Source organism: Dreissena polymorpha, chromosome 11 (genome assembly GCF_020536995.1).
Source record: "Dreissena polymorpha isolate Duluth1 chromosome 11, UMN_Dpol_1.0, whole genome shotgun sequence".
In the NCBI taxonomy this organism is placed as follows: domain Eukaryota; kingdom Metazoa; phylum Mollusca; class Bivalvia; order Myida; family Dreissenidae; genus Dreissena; species Dreissena polymorpha.
Genome location: NC_068365.1, coordinates 36220952 through 36247950, shown reverse-complemented (window position 1 = coordinate 36247950; position 26999 = coordinate 36220952). Strand labels below are relative to the sequence as shown.

The 26999-nt window shown below is 33.7% G+C and overlaps 1 protein-coding gene across 1 annotated transcript in view; it reads left to right on the top strand.

Moving 5' to 3' along the window:
- The window catches only part of LOC127849761 (hemicentin-1-like), a 57391-nt gene that overhangs the window by 10037 nt on the left and 20355 nt on the right, over positions 1 to 26999 (top strand). Inside the window, exons 5-8 of the mRNA XM_052382512.1 lie at positions 20638 to 20967; positions 21573 to 21698; positions 21910 to 21931; positions 25582 to 25597. Coding sequence (XP_052238472.1) covers positions 20638 to 20967; positions 21573 to 21698; positions 21910 to 21931; positions 25582 to 25597 — 494 coding nt within the window. The remainder of the gene's footprint in view (positions 1 to 20637; positions 20968 to 21572; positions 21699 to 21909; positions 21932 to 25581; positions 25598 to 26999) is intronic.

Here is a 26999-nt window from a genome sequence, read left to right as displayed (position 1 = left end):
CAAACACGTATGCAAAGTGAACACTCGGTGCTTTTGTAATATATTGATTGTGTTTGTTTCCAAAAGATGAATTGAGTTATACTTTAAACTAGGGCACAGCAAATTCAAATTGTGTATATCCGTAACAGCTGACCTATTGTTTCCAATTTTGTAAAATGCATTATATTTCAAGCGCATTTTCCAGTAAATAAGTATTTAGGTGCAAATCAAAAGCATTGCAGTTTCTTTTGTTTTTATCACTCATGACATTGTACGTGAAGACTCAGAGCGACATGTTCTGTCAAGAAATGCATAATGATAAACATTAAGTAAAACAGATGCATACGCACTAACTGCCCCTTACTATATTTTTAATTTCCTGACTTAAAAGGAAAAAACAATGGTTATGAGTAATTATGCAAAAAGGACATTATTAAATGGATTGCGCCTTTTTGCACTGAAGTTATCTTTCTGTTATGTTTGAACTGACATGATTTGAGTACATGACAGTACGTGGAATGTCTAAAGCATCAAGCGTGTTTATATGTATGTATGTACATGTATACTTATACAATACTGATTGTAATGCATAGTTTTTTTTTATCAAGATTTAAAATATTTTATTCACATTAATCCATTTATATGTCCATTAACAGACTAACTATTAGTTTGTATTATTTTCGTTATTTAACATTTTCTATAGTTCCAAATTTGCTCAGTGATTTATTAATTGTAATTAATTCGTATGATAGCACTCATGATTGCAAGCACACTTGGTAGATCGATTCTAAATATAAGATAAGGTCTTGTTGCTGTTATTAATAGGGCGTTTTAGCAGAACTCGTTTCAATAAACATGTTGCCTATATGTTTATAAACATACTCCTTTTGTTTGCAATAAGATGATGAATATATACATTAACATCAACGAATTTGCATTCAACAGATCAATTATTTATTAACATATATTGATAAATCAACACAAAAATATATTTTCTTACTCATTTGTCTACATTGGTTACGTAATATGGTATTTTACTAAGATCAGTCATTCCATGTTCTACATCGACTATGATTTTATACAACAGCAATACGTTATGGTCATTAACGCGTTGGTTATGTTACGAATACAATATGATGCATTTAAGAGGTCTTTTATGGGTTGTCACAAAGCTAGGACTGAAATTGACGCGTTTCAATTTTTATGTCCTGTTTTCAAGGAAGAAGAAATTGAAAGCGAAATGTTTTGTCCCGGACAATAGCACAGATGTTTCTGTCACTTGATCTCAATTCAGACATTGCTGCAAACCATGACGATGCGGAGGTAGCAGTGAACCTATCTCACTATTGTAACTCAGTGTTATAAGTATCACTTCACATATGTCTCATATGAATTATTGTTTTAAAACAATGGGGTTGTGTGGGTTTTTTGACATGCCTTAAGATCTTTAAAACCCCTACGCTTTGCAGAGAATGTTACATTGTGATGACATCAGGTATAATAATTGTCTTTTATTATGTTGTTTCGCCTGTTGTATTTGTTTTTGTGTACAATTACTTGTTCACTTATCTTTAAGAAAGCAATTCGGATTGTTCCAAGATGTAAACATGGTGATGTAGATGGGGTTTCACTATCCATTTGAATGCTTTCCGATCGAGCACAACCGCTCCGTTTGATCGGCGTCTGAATACAAAACATGTACTTAGTCAGGTTATATAATAATAAATATTTACATAATTGTATATTCATGTCATCTTCTCAAATCTTTTTGTTTAAATTACATTCGAAACAATTGTGTCAGTATTTGCTTTGCAGCTTAGGTTTTACAGAAATTGATTGTATGTTATTGTAGATTAACACAAAATCTCACAAATATATGACCTTGCATGAACGATTAAGGAAAGATACAGATTTAATCTTCACCTTCTTTTTTTACATACTCGAATGATCATCTACTGTTTAATATCATTACATTAAGCTATGTAACTGTTAACGGAACTTATCAAATTCTTTGCATATTATGTTAAATACTTAAGTCACAAACGAAGTCAAAAGATGGATGTTTGGCTACAAAAAGGAGCGTTTGAACATGATACAATGTACTTGCCATAGCACTGTCACTTCTCTAAGATAGTATTAACTTTCTTTGCATATTAAATTTATTGTCTATTGCAAGTGTACAAAACGTGTCTGTTGAGTATTCGGGTGACAGTTATCCAAGCGCATGCGTAACATGGTATGATCTCTAGTTGATTCTATACTAACATCAAGACACTAAACTGATTGTTTCTGTTCTTGTGTTATTAATGGAGCGCTTTAAAATGTATGTACATGTAGTTTAAATGTATTCACATGTATGAACATATGTATGAGACAAGTATATGCATAATCTTTGACAACGATTTTGAATTATTTAGCTTTACAACTACTAAACGATTACCGTCATTGAAAACAATTTGACCATCACTTGTTAAGCATCAGTCAAATATTAAGCATCAGGCAAATATTAAGCATCAGGAAAATCTCGATTGGAATAAATATTTAATATTACTGGTTTTATAATCTCGCATTTTCTTAATAGCATATTCACTAAAGACGATGCTATTAAAGCTGTTCCAATCGATACAGTACTATTCATTATCACATATGTATACGCACAACTATTTGCAGAAGAGTTACAGAACGCCTAGAACATGTTTAATTAATATTTAATATAGGCAATGGGCTAAAAATATCGATATTATGTTTAAAGCTTCACCTCGGCAATACTGCAACACGTCTGCAAATCCGAAGACGATGATCACTATTTGTGCACATGTCAAACTGAACTTGCATGCATGGCGTTTTTCGTTCCGGAAACGGCAGACCATATTTAGCAGAGAGGTGATGAAGCAGAATAAGAATATAGAGGATAGAAAATATATTTTTTCTATGATCACGAGTGAATTAAAATCGATATTCCACCAAATCCAACAAATTTTCTTTTTATTTTATGCTCACAAATGAATATTTGTATACATTTGCCAATCCGTTCAAACCAATTTCCCATTGGGCGCCCCAAAATATCATTACCGCTTTTACAATAAGCGTTGCAAATAGTTCACAAGAAAACAAACGTTAAACAATAACTTTTTTGTATTTACAATGCAACACATATCAAGTGAAAAGATAAAAAACACCGATAACATCATTTAAAAAATAAATAATCATATGATGACACAATTTGTTTATTATGTCATGTTGGTGTATTAATATACGGAGTCTTTTTATAGCGTAAATAACGCTAACAATGTCTTCGCCATTTTTAACAAAATGCACACGAAAGGAGTGATAACAATTAAATGGAATTAACTGGAAAAAATCAACAGTAAGTGTTCGTGCCAATTTTATCACAAACTATTTAATCGCTATCACTGTCTGGAATCATACGGATACGCTTGTAGCGTGGTTGATCAGGAAAATCAGGCGAAACAGCCGGCGTTGGTGTTGGAGATTTCACTTGTTGATTGAACACATTCTTCTGGGACAGACCCATTTCAGAGCTGTGAAAATTGAAAGTAACGTTGCCGTGGAAATTTGAGTTTACAAAGAATCCTCTTCCCATCGGTAAATCACTCATTGACGTGGTTGCAGTTGCAGATGGAGAAAGATTCTGCTTTGCTACAGCAGTTTGGTTTGAATGTGAGAGGATCTTTGAAATCTGTTTTGATTGATCCTTGTTTATTCCACTATAGTTATTTAAACTATTGACATTTGTGTGGCCTGAAATTTGTACGATCTGGTGAGCCGGGATGTTCTCATCATTTAATGTCTGGATTAAGTGTTTTCTTGCACTGTAAAAGAAAGTAATTTTATTAATAGTTTTGGCTATCAATTTGGAAAAAAATCAAAAGCAAACATTGCATATTACAATTAAAATTAAGCTTTTGTAATTGCTTTGTGTCCCTTTGAAAAACTTCATCCAAAAAAGAATACAGTGCGTGGATCTGAAAAATCGGAGAAAGGAGTCTTACTGAAATTAGAAATCTTGAACAAATGGTGATAATTGCTAATTTAAAGGTAAGTGATCATTTTCTTTTTATTTGAGATATGTACAGTGGCACTAAGGTGACATCAGCGCTCCAAAAAAAATTAAGTCGGGGAAACACAAAATAAGTCTGTTTTCACGAGTTAATTTTTTTAGCTTTGATGTCACCTGGCTTAGTGCCACAATACATATGCAAATCAGTTCAATGTTAATTAATTCTACCTGTATGGGGTGATTCTGGGCTCTGTTATCCCAGCGTCCGCCTTCATCTCTGCCATGATGCCGTACAGCTTGTGTATACCAATTGCTGACCTCCTGAACCAGCCAAGCTGTGTGCTGTTCGTGGTGTAAGGAAGAACGGACTGTCATCTCCTCTCATTTCCACCGGCCGTTTGTCTGCATACAGCTTATACAGATGAACTGGATCTCTGTTGGGCTCTTCGGGGACTGCATAAGCCCTTGGTTTGACTGACCTTACAAAATTAAACTTTATTTGTGTATAAAATAGCAATACTGAATTCAAAAGTTTCCACGAAGTTGCTTTAAACCATATAAAAACATGATGTCAATGGCTTTTGTTTGGCAATTAATCATTAAGTTCATTTATTAATCATTAATTTATTGATCTTCTGTTACTAATGAGTCGGCCATAATTTTTTAAATACATAAAAAAATATTATATCATAAATAAGTTAACCATTTTGTTGATTTAAAATAATTTATAAATATATTATATAAGCATGTTACATTTACATTAATTTTGCCATGTAGATTTTAGAAGCAATTTTTATTTTATGCTTTCCGGTGGTTTATAGAGAAGTATCAGTGAATTAAAACTGATAATTTCACTGTTTCAAACAATGAAAATTATCAGTGAAAATTATCGATAATTTTCACTGTTTATGTTAAATGACGTCATTTTTTTTGACGCAATGGAAAGCATTAAATAAAAAGAAAATGTGTTGGGTTCGGTGCGCCACGAGTGAAAATATATATTTTTTATATGATCACGAGTGCATTAAAATCGATAATCCACCGAATCCAACAATATCCTCTATATAATTATGACTATTAAATTAAATACTTGAATTAAAAGGCAATACATGATTTGATGAATTTAGTTCAATGTTTCAGACATAGAAATTTACCTGGTATTTCTTGGATTTTCCCCCGTTCTGGTCTTGGTCTGGCGCTTGGTATCGCGTGTGATGTATTCCTCGCCTGACTCAAAATAAACACCAAGTGTAACGTCCCCCCAGCAGAGTTTATGTATTTCATTTCCCGTCCTCATGCCGAAATGGGTTGTGCAGATCATCCACAACGAATGAATCAAGGCTCTGGGACTAGAATCTCCTAGTGTCTGGGCTGAATACATTGCCTCGATGTGCTCTTTTGTTAGTGCCACAGCCTCTCTGGGTTTATTCCCATAGCCTTGTTTTTTCAATGCCTTTTGTTTGCTTTTCATCACTTCCCAGACTTTGGCAAATTCTTTGTCATTCATGAGTGATATGTTACTGTTATTGTGTTTTAAATAGCGGTCAATTGAGCCGATGATGCCTCGCAGTGTTGTGGGCTCGTACTCACTACCATCTTTTTTGGTGACACCCAACAAGAATTCACAAATCAGATTGTTCAAATCATGCGCAGAAATATTTTCAACATTTCTTGAGTCTTGTTTGTGAAGAAGAAATTGGTTGAAGAGTTTCATGTCACTTACTGTTTTCTTTTTGGTGTTCATATTTTCATTTTCATTCAGGAAATTGACAATATTGACTTCACGAAACTGCCGTTTCATTGTTGTTGCTGTGTCCGTTTTTGCTGCAGTGGCTGTTGATGACTGTATCCCAGCAGAAATTGTTTCTGAAGCCCTTCCATAACTTTGGTTTGTTTCTGTTATGGATAACAGTGTTGCTGATACTTTTGTTGCTGCTGATACTGTTGCTGTTGATACTGTTGCTGTTGTTTCTTCTGCTAAACTTGATGTCTCATTAAGATTTTCTGTATTTTCATTAAAATTATCTTCAAAATCAAAAATATCCGAGAACATAAAATTAATTTCTTCGTTTTCCATTTCATTCATTATTAAGTTTCAGAGTAAAGACTTAAAAAGCAGACGACAGTGTGCACATGTATGTTCAAGGGAAGTTACTCCGTAAGTTGATATAAATATTCATTGAAGAGTTCTCTTTCTTGGTGGAAGACTGCGTGGGGGTCACAATGGGGTAAAAAAAATAGTTCCGGTAAAACAGTGAAAATTATCGATAATTTTCACTGATAATTTTCACTGTTTGAACAGTGAAATTATCATTTTAATTCACTGATATTTCTCTTTAAACCACCGCAAAGCATAAAATGAAAATTTAATTCTACCCACTTATGTGCGCAAACTATATTATTTCTGAGATTAACATACATATGAAGCTTATTATCATACATTTGTATCGACACGACGTTTGTTAAATAATGTTTTCTTTACAAAATGTAAATAAAACTTACTTCATTTCTATTCGATGTGATATTTATTTCCTCATCACTGATATTCGATTATCTAAATATTATAAAAGTCACTGCCTACCGACAAAAATTCAATTCGCACTGAAATGGCATCAGTCGTTTTAAAATAGTTGTTATTCGGAACTCTTCAGTCTGGGTTTTTCCGATATCTGAGCACGCGCGGTAGGTACAAACAAAAGCTGACTAGCATATTTTCAAAGAGAGTAACTCAATAATTTCTATCATCACTGTATAGTAAACACCACTTTTCTGCCAAAACGTTCGTTAAAGTTGATAAAAATACCAGGATTCAATCATTTTTCTTTAGATAAACTAATCTCGATCGTGTTTAATTTGTAAGAATACTATGTAACACGATAGAATGCTTCAGGTACATGTAAACAGCTTTGGTAACGTAACTAGGCCATTGCATATACTGTGCGTAGGCCTAGGCATTCAGTTTTAATGGTAGTTTTTTAACAAAACTACCTAGACATTGACTCCATCGTATATATATATATATATATATATATTATACTATTCAAATATGTTTAAAATCATATAGGCAAGTACCAAACAACAAAAACCTTACTATCCTCAGTCCATTTGTATAACTAGAACTAATATATCGTTCCATATCAGTTGGATATTAAGATGTCTATTGATACAGCTCTATTGTGATGTTTTTCTTTAATATAATCTTAAAAGTAAAGAAAATTATTCGCTTAAGACTAAGACCTTTAGATGAGAAGGCACATCACTAACGAGCTTTACCATACATTACTTTAATTTGCTATATCTATAAAGCATGTCGTAAACAACAAGAACATGAATACTGTTTTTCAGAAGAAATATTGCATATGTCAAGCCGTTTGTAAAGGCTCCTTCATTACCATACAGCTGACAAAGTCTGTTTTTCATGTCTTTTAAGGTTGTTAGATACTGGACCCATTCGTATAGGCTGCTGTACATCTGAACGGTGTATTTAAACTTTAATCCTGTATTAAACGTCTGGCATACATGTATATCAGTGTTAGATTTGTTATATGTAATTATTAATCATAATAATAGTAATAGTAAAAACATCAAAATACTTGAATTGTGACATTTCCTAAAAGAAACACTACTATCGTTTAAATACGTATTATCCACTACTGAATGGAAAGCAAATCAGATATAGACGTTACTGGTCAATACTTACCGCTGTATTAATGACAATGTTTGTACCTCCCGCGCGCGCTCAGAAATCGAAAAAACCCAAAGCGCGCGAGTTCCGAATTTAATCTATTACCACAGGCTTGTAACACATAATAGTTGTGTGAACAATTTATGTTAATATGTTGTTGTTCGCCTGGTGCGGATAGAATGTATACTTTACCGTGCGTTATGAACGAAACGTAGTGTTCTTATTGGTTTAGCCTAGATTCATACCACGCTGATTCGCATTTATAACCAATGTGATAACTAGTCATTAACTATTTGTGTATAATTTCTTACAAACTGACTAGATTATCGAAACTTAATTGTTAAAATATATTTCTTGAAGTTGTCAATGAGCGTACTCCATTGTTACTTATCTGAACGTTTCAATATACACTTGTTTTATTTAGAACTGTCCACAGAAGCTGAAATCACACTTTATAGCCACATTTGCACCGGGTAAGTATCACGTGCTTTTTAATCCATTGTATTTTATAAAGATATCAACGTGGTAAAGAACGCAATACTTAGATACAATTTAGTGTTAAATTGATATTCACTATTTTACCTGGCTTTATGGAAGGAAATATAATGATTAAATTCTTTAAGATTCAACTTGACTTTAAATTTGTTTAAAATTTATTTTTCAATAGCGACTACATAAAACCAATCTTATCAGTGCTATAATGTTGATACTTTGACCATGTTCTTCGATAGAAAGACAAATTATATTAGGAGACACAGTGATAACGTCATACACACATTACTTGCAACAAAACACAGTATAACGTAAGTTGTTGGATATCTGCGGTGAATTAATATATGGTTTAAAAGTCGTATTTTTAATTCCTCGATTTACAATTAAATTAAAATATTGTACTATCATATTTGCAATTAATCAGACATAAACCATATGAAGTAATTGCAATTATTCTCTATAACCTCATTGAGAGCATGGGGGGGGGGGGGGTCAGTCCTAAGAATATTGCTTAGCGCGGTGCCGGAAACACCTTTCATGAGGTGTAGTTAATGATAAAACTTATCATATGAAATGCATTGACAGTCATAACAAAGTCATAGCAATATTATCAACTTTGTAATGAAAGATTGTGGATGGAAAACTGACGATGACCTGTTAAGCTCCGTCAATCCATATCATTTTTTTTAACTCCGCCCTTTTTTGAGTTCATCATCCTCATATGCAGCGTTCTATGTTTGCTTAGTACCGCCCATACTAAGAACTAATTTTTCGTAGGCGTGGAATGTCGTTTACGTCGTTTAAACGTAAACTCACTTAGCGATTCATATTTTATTCAGAACATTTATATAGAATAAGTATACAGTAAAACGTATCATTTAAGTATATACAAAATGTAAAATATGAGTGAAATGAGCATTCATCCATAGAAAAAATTAATACAAATACAAATTTGGGACTCATTTGCTTCACTTTAATAGAACAAAAATGATAAAACAGTAATAATAAACATTTAACTTAACACAAATGTACTTAATACGTTGTTTATGTAAAAACAAAAACATGACAGATTTGATCAAAAGAACAATTATGGACCACTTTTACTTAAAAGATGCGAGTGATTTCCTTTTTTGTGTCATTCTTATAAGTAGCAAAGCAAAAAAGTGCATATGATACACAATTCAATAATATCGAGACACAGAAAAATACTAAATACTTGGTTAAGATGTTTCACTCCCGCTAAACTACGTCATTATGAATGGTGCGTCTGTACGACAACGCGATGCGGCGTCATAACTACAACGGTTACAGCGTCTTGACAGTTATAGACATACACACGCGTTTACACAGGTAAATTCTTTGTTTAAACTTACACGTTAAACGGGATATGGCATTTATTATCATTTCTTAATGTGTCTTTACTCGCTACCTAAGCTATCGAGGCATTTTCTATCGCGAAATCACGATAAAAGAAAGAAGTTCAATCTCAAAACATAGAAAATCCAATAAATTCATTGTTTCTGGCTTGCAGTTTCTGTTACGATGATTATTTTCAATGGTTTGTATAACGTTCACTCTTTTACAAACATTTGATGCCCATGTGTATACTATTAGTGGTGATTTATATCCGATTTTGCAAAAGAAGTTGTAGCATGTCAACTCCGTGTACATGTTACGGTATCTTTTCTTACGACTAAGCCATGTTACGGCGTCTTCTTTACAGCGTTACAACGCCCGCAGGAAGTCAAATTTACAACCATGGGGATTTTGTTCAACGATAGTAGCATTTTGGACGTGAGTATGGAGGTCGTCATTGATTGTAACAACAACAGTTACTAATAACCTCAATTACTGTAAAGAATTTAACAGGAATGAAGAAAATATATCACACATCGAAAGTGTTGAATTCAATAACATATTAAGGTCATTTAAAAGCATGACTTCATTTTGGTAATATTTATTTGTATTTATTTATGGCGTCAGTAATACACTTTTTAAAGATTTGGTACACTTATTTTTAGATAAAATAAAAGTAAAAATATTTATTTAAAGACTGAATTAATCTTAGAATCGCAAATTCATAAATATTTGTTTATGTTTTTTTTTATAAATCAGTACTACAATATTTTACTTTGAACATGTGTTAATAGCATTAATATAAATTGAAGATCTTTCATTAATTCAGTCTTTAAATCAACATGTATTATACTATGATATATTTTTTTTATGCACCAAAAAATTAGTATTGATTTCTTTAAATCGTAAATTTACTTTCAATAAAGTTACATTTTAAATTCAATCTATATTTTTTGGTTTGATACCTAAAATAACTATTATTAAAAAGGTCAGAAGTAGCTCATTCATGCCTTTAAATTCTTTATTGTAGGCATAGTTAATCAATTGAAAATGAATCACCAGTTTGCAAATATATGCCTTGATGTTATTGTAAGCCAATAATAGGTGTCATTAACACCTCATTGTACCATTTTACCGAACCCTTCACAATGTTTACCAGATAAATACAATTTACCGAACGTGTTATTTACCGAAACCTCTAGTTCTCGTCGATACTATACCGTTACCTTAAACATGTTGTAGTAAATGCACTGTAACACTCGCTGTAAGACGCCGTAACATTTTAATTCATCAAAATTGATCTCGTTACACTTACATGCAGTAAATTTTGAGACAGATCTTGATAAGATAGATTCAATATTCGTTCTTGCTTACGTTTGTTTGCATTTTGTTCTGTTTAATGTTAGACTTTGAATTATATTTCAATGCTTCTATGAGTTGTCTGTACAGGTCTGTAAAACTTCCATTTTATCGATAACATAGGAATAAATTACATGGTAAGTTGTGAAAGAGGAACACAATATCCGTATTAAAATAAACGTCAACTTACACATACACAAACTATTCAAAATTACCGTTATTATCTTTTATTTTAACAACGTCCCGTATCGTCAACAAACTGTGGAAAGACGCCGTAACCGTTGTAGTTATGCTGCCGTATCGCGTTGTCGTACAGACGCACCTCTCATTGTAACGTGGTTCAGCGGGAGTTTGCTTTGTCAATTCCTGCCATGACTTATAATACATTAACTTTTCCGTTTTTAAGTGTCTGAAATAAAAATTGCATATAAAAATGGTTTTGTTGTCACAAATTCAACCAAACACGAAATTCGTGTTTGCACTGGTAGTCCATGTGAAAATGAGATAAAGCAAGCCTTACCTTTTCCTACGCCATGTCAGCCTCGTCTGATGTCACATGCTATGTTATATGTTATCGAAACTAAGTAAGTCGTTGACAACATTGTGTATTCTTAACTGTGTATTTTTGACATAATACATACTAAAAACATTTCTTTTAATTCACGTGGTCATGCCATCATAATGCTTATTGATCATTTTGGGTTCATTAACAGTGGTTACACGGTCACCGACGAGGACGCTCCTCAGACTCCGATACGGAGCACAATCAGCACGCCGAGAATTCCCCGATGGACCACCACTGACTCCTGGAAGGCTTCCATGGAAATGCTCAATGTTTTGAAATCGAGGTTGAACACTATATCCGGCCTGACAAGCATTTCACAAAAACGAAAGTCAGCAAACAGTGAGCCAAACTCTGCAAGAAGCCCATTCGTTTACTCCTGCGACCAGTAGTGAATTGGCTAAGACATCATCGGACGCCGTCTTCGTATATGGTTCAGTGGTGAATGCCAAGGTCATTCCTGACGCGAAGGATGTTGCTGCGCCAGACTACGTACATATATGGGATAATGGTGGATCAAATGATACCATGACAGATCATCCTGACGAAAATACCATCACGATTAGTGATTGCGTGAATACAAATACAAAAGACACAGATCATATCATCGAGTAATGTACTGCATTTGAGTATAGATTGTTATTCAGTCGACATGCAGTTATCTTATGAATAATATCCTTTATGTGACATTCTATGTATTAAAGTTGATAACGGAATTTTAACAGTTTCATAACAAAACTGTTCTGTTTTTCCGAACATACTGCAACTACTAACTAAATCACGTTAACTTAAATCACCTGTAAATGCAGAATAACTTTTGTAACAACATGCATTATAAATAATATATGGTTATTATGTAACAGCGAAGCTTACAATGCGGTGATATATAAGGGCGATAACAGTTGATGTGCGAGTCCTTAGTGAGCGTGCCAGCTTTTGCGTGTACACACATACAACGAGTATTGTACACAGAGTTTTTAAAGAGTCTTTTTATCTTATACACAAAGTACAATAATGTAAGTAAAGAACTACGAAGACAATATTAAGAATGTTATTATAAGCATATGTTATGCGGGGCTTAATAAAACGGTTTCTGCGAGTCAGCAATGAGTCTAGTTTCAACATAGTTTATATTCTAATGACTTTTTATGAAAGATAAGTGTGCAGTTGACTTGAAAATAATGGAATTTTTTTATTAAAAGCCGAACTGTCAATACACAATATATTGCACGCACGCGCAATCAAAGCGATAACAATTGGACAGTCTTATTTTAAGAATGATGAATGATAATTGAATGAAACATATATGTATATTTTATATATGTTATATATATGTAAAAGTTAAATATATTTGTTATTTACAATAAATACTATATTTTCTACATCATAATGAATTCATCAACTAAATAACGTACAATTCAGTAAACGTATAATCACATTTTAGCATTACTTGAATGTTGATGGTTTGTGTGTAATATTTCCCGAATGAGCACATGTCGTCCTTCTAACGCCTCAAAAGACAATCATTTGCTGACAATGCGTTTTAAGTCGATCACTTGTCAACGAATCTTATAAATACATTAATTTTTATGCAGTTTTATTTAAATGTTGATTCTGTGTTTACAATATTTTCATAAACATTTAAAGTTCAATGTACGTCAAGGCTGTTGTGCTAGCACAATGTTTGGTACACTGGCTTCTCACCTAGGCGACCCGGGTTCGGTTCCCGTTCCCGACAGCATGATAACTGATAGTCTTTAGATATTAACGACGCTACACTTTAGCCTCAACACTAGAAGAACTACAGGTACATCATAACATGTCCTTTATGATAGTAAGCCGCCTATTCCCAAACAATTCAGAAAGCCGCAACATAAATACGCAATGTGTCCACTAGCATCTGGAGTACACCGTGAACCTTTCTGTAGAATATATCTCAAGACTATTATGTAAAACTTACCATAACTGTTTTACCAGAAATATTATAATGCTGTGAGCCTGTTAGTACTTTAAAGAAAGTTGAGAGATGCCAGGGTGAGTATCAAAAGTCATATTGATAAAATCAGCCTGAAGCGACTTAGTGGTAATATCAGTCGATACTATTTGATAATCGATAAAATTAATTCCTTGTAACGATGCTTACAATCACCGGAATAAGGAATTATATTTGAATGTCTCGTATTCATCATTTCAGTACTGTTTAAATGGTTGGGAACGCGCGATACACAAAAAATAACTGTTTTTACAATGTTTGGAATTATTTTTTACTGTATTTTTTATTTGGATAAAAGGTGAAACTAATGAAATAATGATATATTACATCTCTTTGTACTTTAAAGTTACATAAATATAACGTAAGGATGTGTTTACATTATTGATATTTACTGATTCCAAAACAATGTCCATGTTTAATTGTTTGAAAATATTCATCTTGCTATTCTTGACATAAACAACGTGTGTTCCATTGCAGGAACATTTCAATGACAACTTTAGATGAACACACCTTAAATCACTTACATTTATTTTTGCATGACAGATAGCAACAGGAAGAACACATGGCTATGAATTCCTTTATTTAATCTTTTATTTAAAAACGAATACTAAAGTATAAACACAATGCAACTTTACTGATGCCAGCAGGGTAAACATATTCTGATAAAATCGAATTCAATACATCATACAAACAGACACAACAAAACAAATTAATAACATCATCGTCATCATGCCCTTGACCGGTTTGGCCGTTGTGAGTAAATAATGAACGACGTTACAGATATATTCACCTCCAGTCATATTTGTTTTGTGCTGCTGAGAGTTATTCATCCATGGGAAGGAATGTCCCTTCTTTCACATTGTCCATCCAGTTTTTCTTCTCACGGCGTCGACGTCGACCTCCCTCTATCATGCCCATGGAGAACAGCCTTAAACGAATCGTATCCAATGAAGTGTCCAAACCAAGCAAGTAGTTGTCGTTTAACGGTCGCAAGAAGGGGCTCTTGTTGACAAACAAGTGTTACAGTCATATTCCAGACCGGACCTACTCGTAGGTCTTGTGCTTCGTGCAGGAGTTGCGGAGCAGTCTTCTGGGGCATTGTGTATCCTGCGTTCTGTGTCCGTGTGAAGCATACAGGTTTTGCAGTCGTACAGTAGGAAGGAAACTTCAAGGCACTTGAAAGGCCTGTACTTGGTGGGGAAGCTGATCGAACAGCTTGTCCATTACCTGCTGAGTCTGGTAATCGCTGCAATTGCAATGGCAAGTCTTATTCGGACTTCAATGGTTCTAGTACCATCCGTGGAACGGGTTGCGCCAAATTAAATGAAGCTGGGAACGTCTTCTAGCTTATTGTCGTTCATGGTGATGTCTGCACTGGTGTTGGCCGTGCTTTTCACTATGATCTTCACCGTTATTACCTCCATCTCGTATGATCCTGCTCGGTTATAGAGTTTACTGCTGGTGCCACAAATGAGGTCAATGTCATAAGCGAATCTCAAATTGAAGATTGGTATACAACCGATGGATATAGAGGTGTGCTGGTCATGGAGGGGCTCCGGCATTATCTTCTCATGGCAAATGTTTAACGGGTCGGGAGAGAGAGCATATATTCATGAAGTACCCCCATTGATGTCCTGTAGAAATATCCCCGCTCTCCAAAAAGAAGTACTTCGCTGTTGGCGTTTCCGTAGAGATCTTGGATGATTCGCAACAGCACTTCATCAATGTTGAATCCTCATATAACATGCCGTTTGCCATTATGCCACACGCGGTCGAAAGCTTTCTTAAAGTTTTTAAGTTGTGGAAGAGTTAACGTTTGGGCTGCAGGTGTTTCTCAATGAGGATTGCAGTTGAAGCTCTGTTCCACTGTTCTCTGCTCACATTTGAATCCAGCATGCACTTCTTCCAGAAGAACATCGACCTTACTTTTCAATTGATTGTGGACCATTCCATACGTATGTTTGCTTATACATTGTGATTGAAATTTTGTCGCATTACGCTTTTATTTGTACTTTCAAGGGCCGGAGGCCACATAGCAATAAACATTGAAATGTAAAATGAGAAATGAGGATGATATGTAGCATGACTTTGCTGGGATGATTAATGAGGCTTATGGTGCGGTAATTCTCGTGCAATTTGAGGTTACTCTTGCTCTTGTTCGGTAGGCGGATTACCAGTGAAAGGGTCCACTTTTTGGGCCACTTCAACTCATTCCATAACGTTTGGCATAGTTGCGCCATTGCTGCAGTCGTTGCCTTTCTTCGTGCTTAATCAGCTCGGAAAGGAAGTTGTCCACACCCGGAGGTTTCCTGCCTTACGACTTCGCACTGCATCAATAAAGCTGCAGCATTGGCCTTTGTATGGTCCAAACAATAAAATAGGTTGACACCGTACCGCGTCCAGAATGATGAAACAATTATTAAATATAGAATAAATAATAAACAACATAATACCATCAACATTTATATATATAACTCAAATATGTTTCATTTAAAAATTGTCTTTTGAAGGTGTCTTTATAAGTTCGTCAGATGGCGTTGTGCCTACACTGACTCCGTGCCAGAGAGGATGCACTGTTATTGCTGGAATAGCGTTCAATATTACGTGTCAACGTTCAGATACTGCTGTGGCATTGTTCAGGTGGTTTCTTGAAAATAGTGATCGATCTAACGCGCTAACCCAATCACAGGCATCAGTAACTGAGGGCGTAAACAGTACACTTTGCTTTGTTCCCGAAAGAAGACACCATGGATGTAACCTTTACTGTACAACACAGTTAATTAAGGATAATAGCTATATTTATTCAGAAGGGACACGACTACAAGTGTTATGTAAGTATATCTTCATGTTAATGATCAACTAAACAAGCCTTCTTGCTAGAAATTTGTTTAAACAGCATACTTACATGCTTTGCTTATTTTGATATTCTATTGGTATATCATAACAGTTATGATCAAAGGAATATTACGTACATATATTGTACATTTAAAAAAGATACTTTGAATCGTTATTATCCGGTTTCATCATAATATCAATGTGACAACTACACAGAATGGCTGCATTCAACGCTTTACTACGAAAAACAAAACTTGTATATTTTGTTCCAGAGTTAACTTGTTTTAACACCAAGACACCAAGTACTGGTTCCAGAAACCGGACTCGAGACATATAAGCCTTTGGCTTTCGATGCAATCGAGCTAAACTAAATAGGTTTAAACTGAATTGTTTAAAACGTGATTATTCAGAAACCTTGTGTGCACATAAATGCCCCACGTGCGTAACAATAGATGTCATTTGTTAAAACAGCACGGGTTTTCAGATGGACCAGACAAGCCCGTTTTCAAAGTAGAAGGACAATACATTAACTCAACCACTGTTGGTGTAATAGAAGGAACAAACGTCTCCGTAGAGTGCTGCGGTGACAGCAACCCGTTGGCCGCAGTAACTTGGTACAATGAACGTTCTCAAACAAATGGGGCGTGGCTTAACTTTACGAACATTGGCCGCAATAGCGATTGGAAATTCACATGTTCCGTGGAAAATCAAATGAAAGCCTCAGACAACTTTGAGCGATATGGGAGAAACGAAAATTATCTAAATTTGGCAATTCTCAGTAAGTTTTATTTATATTTCAATACTTTTTGTAAGTAAAGTTTTTTGATTACCTACTTAATGTGATAAGTTTGGTTGACATTATATTATTATGAATGTGTGTTGGAAACGTATAGTTGTATTATAACACATGTATTAGGAATACTTATATTTTAACATAATTATGTATAAGCACCACCAACGGCACCTACCATAAGTTACAACGGTAATCACATTCTAAAGGGTATCAACATCATCGAGGGAAAAGACTATGACTTTAACTGTACTAGTGTAGGAAAACCATCACCTCAGATTGATTGGTAACTGTTGAATAGTACGACAGAACATCACGTATTACAAATCCGTAATGTTGGCGCATTACAAAATACGACAATCAAATGTTGCGCCAAGAACCACATGATACCAGCAATTGGTGTTCCGGTGCATGGATCGGAATGCAAACATCTAAATCTGAATGTTTTACGTTAGTTAAAACTTTATCAAAAGTCCATCTTATCTTTCATATCTGCTTTATTATTGACGTAAAATAATTATTCCTAAAATTTAAAATCTTAGACTTACTGAATGATATTTCTACATCGGCATTATCATGTAAATCTGGTAAAACTAAAAAGAAGGAAATTGACCACTAGTTGGATGATGTCGGCATAATTCTTTCTTTTTTTTTCATAATATAATTAATACAGATAATCTAAATAAGTGTTATGTTTCCAGATAAACCAAAGTTTGCTTTCAATTGACCTTTCGACAGCTAGAGTGAAGCCACGCCCACCGATTTCAAGGGGGGTCACTCCGCCGAAGTCCGTCATAAAAATGGCTACGCGAATCGGCCGCATAAGTGAACCAAAAAGGCCTCATGGTATACCAGAAAGGCCATACAATAGTTTTTATTATCATTGAATAGTGGTGCTGAATATAATTATCATATCTATTAAATAGTCAAAACTTTTTTATTAGTCTTCTTAAAAGCCGTTAAATTTATCATCAAAGTCGGCAAAATTATCGCCAATTATCGCATACAGTATGAATTGTTCGTTAGTCACAAAATTTTTCCTTGAGTAATAGATGTTTCAGTTTTTTAATTAAAAGCCGTTAATTTTTGCAACCGATGGCAACATCGCAATTGTGGCACAGGTAAGTAAATTTATTATAATAGAAGACGATGAACGTTTTTATTGAAATCCGATATAACACATATCTACAATGCGTTTGGTCAAAATGACCCATGAGCATTGTTATAATCGTAAAACATAGTCAAAGTCGTCAAAAAAGTAACATACACAATATATTATTATATATTATTATTTCCTCGTAAACTATCTTCTGCAATATTTAAAATATAAAAAGTTGAAAGAATTTTCATGTACAAAAAAACTCGCTAATCAGACCGGGTTTTCAAAGGGTCATTCACAGTTTGCGGCATCTGTTTTGATAACGGATTAGTAGAAAGCCCACATATGGTGTAAAATGACACTTATTGGCCCCTATTGATAATTACTTGCGCATTTTAAAATAGTTTCTTAACTTACATTAAATTTGGAAGACTTAAACCGAAAGAAATAAAAAATGTTTTATTCTATGTGATATTATTAAAAATAATAACTGATTGTCTTTATTATTACGCATTTCATTAGCATTAAACAAATCTAGCAAAGTTTATAATGTCTTATTTATTTGCCGACTGCATTAGAATGTCAAATTTATTTAACGTTGGCCACCTTTGAAAAATGGTTTTAAATGTTCCTTTCTAATTTGTCTATATAGAGGATAAACAAGTACAAAGTTATACTCTTTTTTATAACGTGTCCGTTGCAAAACTTACATTTTCTATTTTCGCGTAGTATCTTATTATTACGACTGTGTTTTGCTTTCGGGCGATCGCTTAATATGTTGAGATTAAGCTGTTCGTGTGGACGACCACAAAGACGAATCCAACGTTTGAATTTTTCAAGATTAGTACCCGGTTGAGGGAACGGAAAAAACGTACTTCCATCTTTTAACCGTTCTGGATACCTTGTGTCTGAATAACAAGTGCCATAACAGCACCTTTTAACCATTTTCTTTGTTTAAAACACAGAATTACGTATAAGCTTATGTGTCGGACAACGGCGAGTTTGACGGACAAAATGGCGGATAGTAACGGGCCTAATCTATGCTGTAATCTGATTGGTTAATAAGCCTGTCAATCAATCGGCTGTCGAAAGGTCAATTACGCGTATGCTGTAGCAGAGAACGATTCGTTCAATATAACATGTACAAAACAAAACATTAACACGGTTATCACGTGGATGAGGCAAGGAGACGAGGATTGGTCAGAGAGCCACAACACAATATACTGGACAGAAGTCAGAAGGGAGAATGCTGGCATTTATACCTGCAAATTACGATATTCGATCACGGATTCGTTTAAACATTTCATCAGCGGTGACTCTGTACATTCATTCCATTTAAATGTTGAATGTAAGTGATAAGTGTCTAATATTATTGCATGATTTACTTCTATTTGGTTTTAATGAGAAGTAGATTAAATTCGTACGTTTAAAGATAATGACATGTAACAAGGCACACATTGTAGATATTTATATATGTATACTATATACTCCTCAAAGTAAGCTCGAGCTAATTTATACGAGTTCGCGAGAGAAATCTTTTTATTTGAAAAGTAGTTGTCTTGTCTTTTCATCACATTTTCTCGCTCTGTGGAAAGAGAGTTGAATGCATGTGCGTAAAGTGTCGTTCCAGATTAGCCTGTACAGTTTGCGCAGGCTAATCAGGGACGACACTTTGCACCTTAACTTGATTTTTGCTAGAAATATACTCTCTTTAAACGAAAAATATCATTAAAGCGAAATTTGTGCGGACTGCTTAGGCTAATCTTGGACGACACTTCGCGCACATGCTTTGAACCCCCTTATCACAGAGCGATGCTCGTTTATATGTCAAAAGCATAAGCTTGACATAAGTCTGGGAAACAATATGCATATATATACGTCTGTTTTATTTTATAACTTTATTACGGTACGTAAATAAGAAGATCAGTAGGAAAGTTTACTTTATGAAAATGTATTGGTTCCCATAGTTTTAATCAGTTTAAATTAAAAACATATTTATGAATAACACTGTAGATCCAGCGAGTGTTATTAACTTTGAGGCTGTGGGACACAGTGACTCTGTCGTTGTAAATGAGAACAAAAGCGTGACCTTCAGATGTAACGCCACAGGGAATCCTAGTCCAAATATACGAATAAAGAACAACAATCGTGTACTAAAGCAACGAAATGCGATTTCTCTCGGAAATAAGGAAATCATGACATGCGCACACACGGGAAAATATTCGTGCTATGCCAGGAATATTATAAACGAAGAAGAGTCAAAATCTAAAGACATCAAAGTTTTCGTTTTGTGTATGATTTTGTTTTTTAAGTTGCCATATACATTAATATATATGCACATTATAATTATACAACTTGTATGTACGATCTTAATGATATATTTAGTAAAGTCATGTTTAAATTCACCCATTATTGGGAAAGTTTTTATATATATCCGATTTGTGTATGTCGATGGTTTTCTTTAAGGCTCACCTCGACCTGCTTCAAACATGCTTTCAGAGTTTAACTTCACGACTAATCTACATTTAACTGTAATACTGAACTTCACAGTAATTGCGTATCCAGAACCACAACCTTCAGACTATGTTTGGAAGAAATGTGATGTTGAAGAATCGAATGGAACTTTTCAATGCTTCCCACTTGTTGACGAAAGGCACTTTAACGTCTCGATAGTTGATTTAACCTCGTATCTAACGATTTCAGATTTCACTCAGCATGATATTGGTCGCTATATGTTGTCTGTAGAAAATGGTGTTGGTGACGCGTGGAATCAGACGTTTTTCGTCTGGATCAAAGGTAAACAACTAGGTTGTTAAATATTCACACAAATTAAGCAAACGCATACACGATCACTATAAAAACATTTTGCTTTAATTTGTGTATGATATGTACATCTTACATTTAGCTCGAGATCACTTGTACGAGTTGATGAGTTGGCTCATTGTATCTGAAAATAACTTGTGTTTTCATTACATGTATGTCAAAAGCATAGGCTTTACAGAAGTCTGACAAGCAATATGTATATATACACGTATTTGTTAAATTTATAATCGTTATTTCTGTACGTAACTACGCAGACAAGTATAAAAGTTTATTTTATGAAAATTGAGTGATTCACATTGTGTCAATCAGTTGTCCATTACAAAAATAATGGAGCGATGGCAATTATACGCTTTCTCTTTTGCTGGTGCATTGCGTTTCACTTTGATATCTTTTTCTTATTGATGGATAGATGAATGAAAGAAACGCATTTATCGGGCTACAGTAAAAAACCTACAAGGCAACTTACCATATTTTGCAATGTATTGTATACATTAATTTATATATATCTACATACAATATATAAAACAACTTTTAATATTGCAAGAAGGTGTTTAAAAACATGAACATCTATTGAATAGCTGCCAGTTCTGTCACCACACACAACTCGGATGTGCTGCTACCGCTAATTGGTGCTGGCGGTGGTGCGTTAATGTTCCTCGCAACAACGGTACTCGTATGCGTTTGCAGAAAACGGAAAATGCGAGGTATTTGTAATGTATTTAACAAATATATATCGAAATATTTTAAGATGGTCCGCATAAATAGTTCCAATTTTAAAATAAAGATTATACTTCAAACATGTAACGGTATAATGTTGTGATGTATGGCTGTATGTCGTTCTCTACGCCGTTAAATACTTGGTTTCAGGAACACGTCCATCCTATATATCGTTGTTTACTTATTTTCATTTTTCAGATAACTCTGTGGCAAACAAAAGGTATTATTCCTTCTGTATTTTCATAATGATTAAATATTGAGGTTAAACATGCTATATACCGTTCAAGAAACGTATATTTCAATAAAGCCATTAAAAACGTGTATTTTTATCGTATGTGTTATTTGAAACTATTGTACCGCATGTATGTTTCAGAAATGTTACACTACTAGTATGTAAACGAAGGACACAAAATGAAGGTAATACATTTGATTACTGGTTGATGCATTGATTTTGATGGAGTATGTAAATGATCAATTTTGGGCTACGTGTTAGGGTCGACCTGCCATTTAATCATTTTAAACCTACAGCTCTTTTAATTGACCATTTCAATGTGGTGACCGCAACCTTAATCATGTTTTATGAACAGAACAGAACGAAACAGAATTGTTTTGTATTGTAGGGCAAGTGGTCAAAATTTCCTTAAGTAACAGACTAGAGAGGACTTGTAGGAATTTCCTTTTCGATAATGCTTTTGGATTTTGTTTATTTGTATATATTCTTAAACATATGCATCGTTATTTACAGTGTTAAATCGCATTGATAGTTTGCAAGAACACGTTTTTGAATTGAAAAGTGTGTTATTATGTATGTCTTTTAAAATCGGCAAATATAATCATAGATCAGATGAACTTTACTGCAGACGGAGTTTTGGAACATGAACCCCCTACAGCGTCTCAAGGTTAGGCTGTAAATCGTATAGTTCCACGTTTGTTTATGCAATCGTTCAACTTTTGTTAATGACTTCAGTTTGCTACTTTTATGTAGTAAATTATATATAGTATATATATATATATATATATATATATATATATATATTAATGTTAAACTCGGCAAATAAATTCATAGATCAGATGTACATTACTGCAGTCGGAGTTTTGGAACATGAACCTCCTACAGCGTCTCAAGGTTAGGCTGTAAATCGTATAGTTTCACTTTTGTCTATGAAATATGTCAACTTTTGTTAATGACTTCAGTTTGCTTCTTTCATGACGTAAATTATATATAGTATATGCCTTTTAAGATTAACTTCATAGACGCATATATTGGAATCGTTAAACATTTTAGAACAAGCGGTATACGATGTTGAGTATGTCCATATCAGATGTCTGATTGATGTTTTACTTAGATTGTTGGAACATTTTGTTCTTTATCAGAAAATGGTCAAGTTGGACAAAGCGACACTAGCAACGTTTCAAATGCTGTTCATAAGGTTTGATATTTGTTATTGCAGTAAAGACGCGTCTAGTAGTTCTTAAGTATGTACTAAACTATTAATCGTGTTACGTTCATCGTGGCTCGTATATAAAATAGATAGTGTTTTATTACACATGCACGCGCTTATAAATTTTATAAACGCATGTAATGTCAAATGTGTAAATGCTTGTATTTCCATGTGTGTAAATGCATATTCACAGAATATAAATCAGGAAATTTGTAAATAAAATAGTATTTGACATCAAATATGTTATTCCTTCCATGTATGTGTTTAAATGATTTATATACTAACGACTTACTTTCAAGTGTTCAACATTCAAAGTTCTTCAAGATTGTTCAGGTCGAAACAGTTGCGGGAGAAGAGGATAAACACTATGCTGAGATAATTGACTTGTTGGTCGCACCAACAACAATACCAAACTCATTGTAGTTATTTGTTCTTAGTAACTTCAAGTTTATCAGTTATACGTTACACGTTAATCGTTATACAGTGATTTGTAAACACTAGTCTGTCGGTTACCAGTTACCATACGTCCGTAAACCACTAGTTCATCTATTACATTTAACCTCAAGTCTTTCAGTAGTATCCAGCCATAAGTCTATCGATTATCTGCAACCACAAGTTTATCAGTCATATGTTACATAAAGAATGTCGGTTATCTGTAACAATAACTTTATGTAATCACATGTTTAGCGGCTATCCGTTGCCACGAGTTTATCCTTGTTCTGATAATATTAGTTTATCGTTTAACCGTGACCGCACGTATATCGGTTATGGGTAAACACACGCACATTCATTATTGAATTGGATATCTGTTAACCCAGTGCATTTCAGTACGTAATTTGACTTTGTATATAGTATGTGTAGTAGGCAAAATTAATAGGAAAAAACACAAACAAAAACCGAACATAATAATTAAATATATTTAGTGGACCATTAGCACTTGTGTTTGCAGATATTTTTAAGAGGTATGCTCGGAATCAGCGATATCTGTATGCGGAGGTTTGGATAAACTTATTATGTTGAACATCAGGTGTAAATAAACGTGCAATTTATAACTGTTTCCATGGTAAGATTCGATAAGAAAAATTTAAACAGAAAAGCTGCGGTGTGAATGTCGGTTTTTTTAAACAACATTACTCACAGGTAATTATATTTAGTAGCAACTGACTGTGTAATGAAAGTAACAGTAACAATTATAAATCAATGTTAATATTGTTTCACATTTATTTATGTTATTATTCACGATACGCATGCTGATTTTTGTGTTTACTTATGGGTTTTTTTTATAAAGAAATGTCTATAAAATACATTTTAAAATTAACCATTTAAATCGAATTGCCCTTCCAAAATTTGTTAGTGAAACGGCCATTTGATAAATTATCAATCTTTATTTGGACGAGTTCATATTCCAAAATTTGTTAGTGAAACGGCCATTTGATAAATTATCAATCTTGATATGGACGAGTTCATGTTTATGGTTAAATGTTTGAATGGACACACACGTATGATTGTACAAACACAATACGTGTAAATACCCTACTTGTTTATATACTGACGATAGCAACTTCATTTATAAAACAATCACCAACATTATATTAGTAACGATTGTATTCCAACGAAAGTATAAAAATACAACAGTTGTTTTACACTAGAGTAACATTGGCGACGGTTTCATTTCAACACAATTGTTAATTAATGGTTGTATTAAAACAACTTAATATCCGAAACAGTTGTTTGTCTCCAAAATATTAGCAGAAACATTTTTATTTCAACCAAACTTTATCAGTACTGGTTGTTTTTCCCAGATAAAATAATTAACGGTTGTATTTCAATACAATAAATCCGCAACGGTTTTATTTCACCAAAATAATATCAGTGACGGTTGTATTACAAACAAATAATGTTGTTACTATAAATAGAGAATAACAGGTTACTGCCTGATAGTTATGTAATATATCAGGCGAGGCTTAGAACTAAAATTAATGGCGAGGCTTGCCGAGCCGTTATTTTGTTCGTGCCGAGCCTGATATATTACAAAACGATCAGGCAGTAATCTGTTTTTCTGTTTATCATACCTCTACGTTCCACATTTTATAAGAACTTGTGAAAAATAATCACTGCGATGCGGCATTTTGAGGGAATGGATATGATTTTTGACGCTTGATGTGTTCATAATGTCGCCATGAGTTCTTGCGCTTAATATTTGTAAAACATGTATTTTGTTTCGCTGTTTATGTTGCTTTGGTGCATGAAATATATAACATCTTGGTATCTATTTGTTTTTTTTGTTTTGTTGAATCTAATTAAATTTTACTTAAAATGACGGCTTTATAATTCGTTCCGAGCAATATGAACTACCTCCAAACATTGACTGATATAACTAGTTCCTGTTGAACTGATATAAAAAAAATATCATGCAACGTTGTTTCAGACAGATCAACGTAGCGGTATGATAAAATATACTACATTGACACATGAAAGGTCTAGTAAGATATAGAACATATGAAATATTTGAGTATTTAACTTCGGTTTGTTTGTGAATATAATCTTTATAATTGTAAGTTTAACTTCATTTGTTCTGTTTTAAGATATCGTAGAAGTTATATTTTATGAAAAAAACAAAACAAAAACAATTATAACGTAAATCATTTCGGGATCAGATAATTTTAGGAAGTGTCTCCTCACGTTTGCTGAAACACTTCTGCAGATGAAGCTACACGTTTTAGCTCTCCATACGCATATCCTGGGGAAGGCTTTATTTCTAGCTGAAAGTATGAGTCAAGTTATCATATCAATTTAAACAAAATTCGACCCTTAAACCCCTATTGACGTGTATTGTAATTAAATGTACGTAGCTTGCATATTTGTGTTTTTACTTGCAATTCAACCTTACCACAGACAAACCTTGCGAAAAGTCGAAAAATGAATGAAATGTTAGAGACAGCTTTTTATGTTCATGCGCAGGTCAATTTATCTGCAGCAATTAACAATCAACATTAGTTATTCCTCAAAACCAAACATTTGTGCGACTTCAATTGAAACACAATATACTTTCGTGACTCAGTTCCATCGTATATAAGGTGTGATTTAACAAATACAGACACGGATGTAAAGTGAACAATCGATGCTGTTTAACAATTGATTGTGTTTGTGTTCAAATGATGCATAGTGTCATACTTTTATCTAGGCCACAGCAATTTCAAAATTTGTAAATGCATTATATTTCGAACACATACGCCAGTGTAAATAGGTATCGCGGTGCAAATCAAGAACAGGGCGGGGTATATAGTTTTTATCGCTCATGACATTGTACGTGAATATACAGGGCGACATGTTCTGTCTGGAAATGTATAACGATAAACATAAAGTAAAACACATGATTACGCACTAACTGGCCCTTACTTGATTTTAAATTTCCTTACAATAAAGGAAAAAACAACGGTTATGAGTAAGTATGCACAGAAGGACATTATTAAATGGATGGCGCATTTTTGCACTGAAGTTCTCTGTCTTTAATGTTTGAAATGACATGAGTTGTGTGCATGACAGTACGTGGACTGTTGAAAGCAGCAAGCGTGTTTATATTTATGTATGTACATGTATACTTATGCAATATTGAATGCAATGAACAGTTTTATTTTATCAAGGTTAAACAAATATATGTTTATTGGATAAACATCTATCCATATATGCACCTTAACACACAAACTATTATTTTGTATTATTTTTTGTTATTTTATATTTTCTATTGTTGAAAATTCGCTCAGTTATTTATTAATGATTATACATTCACACGATAACTATCATGATCGCCATGATGGTAGAGTGATTCTAAGTATAAGATAAGGT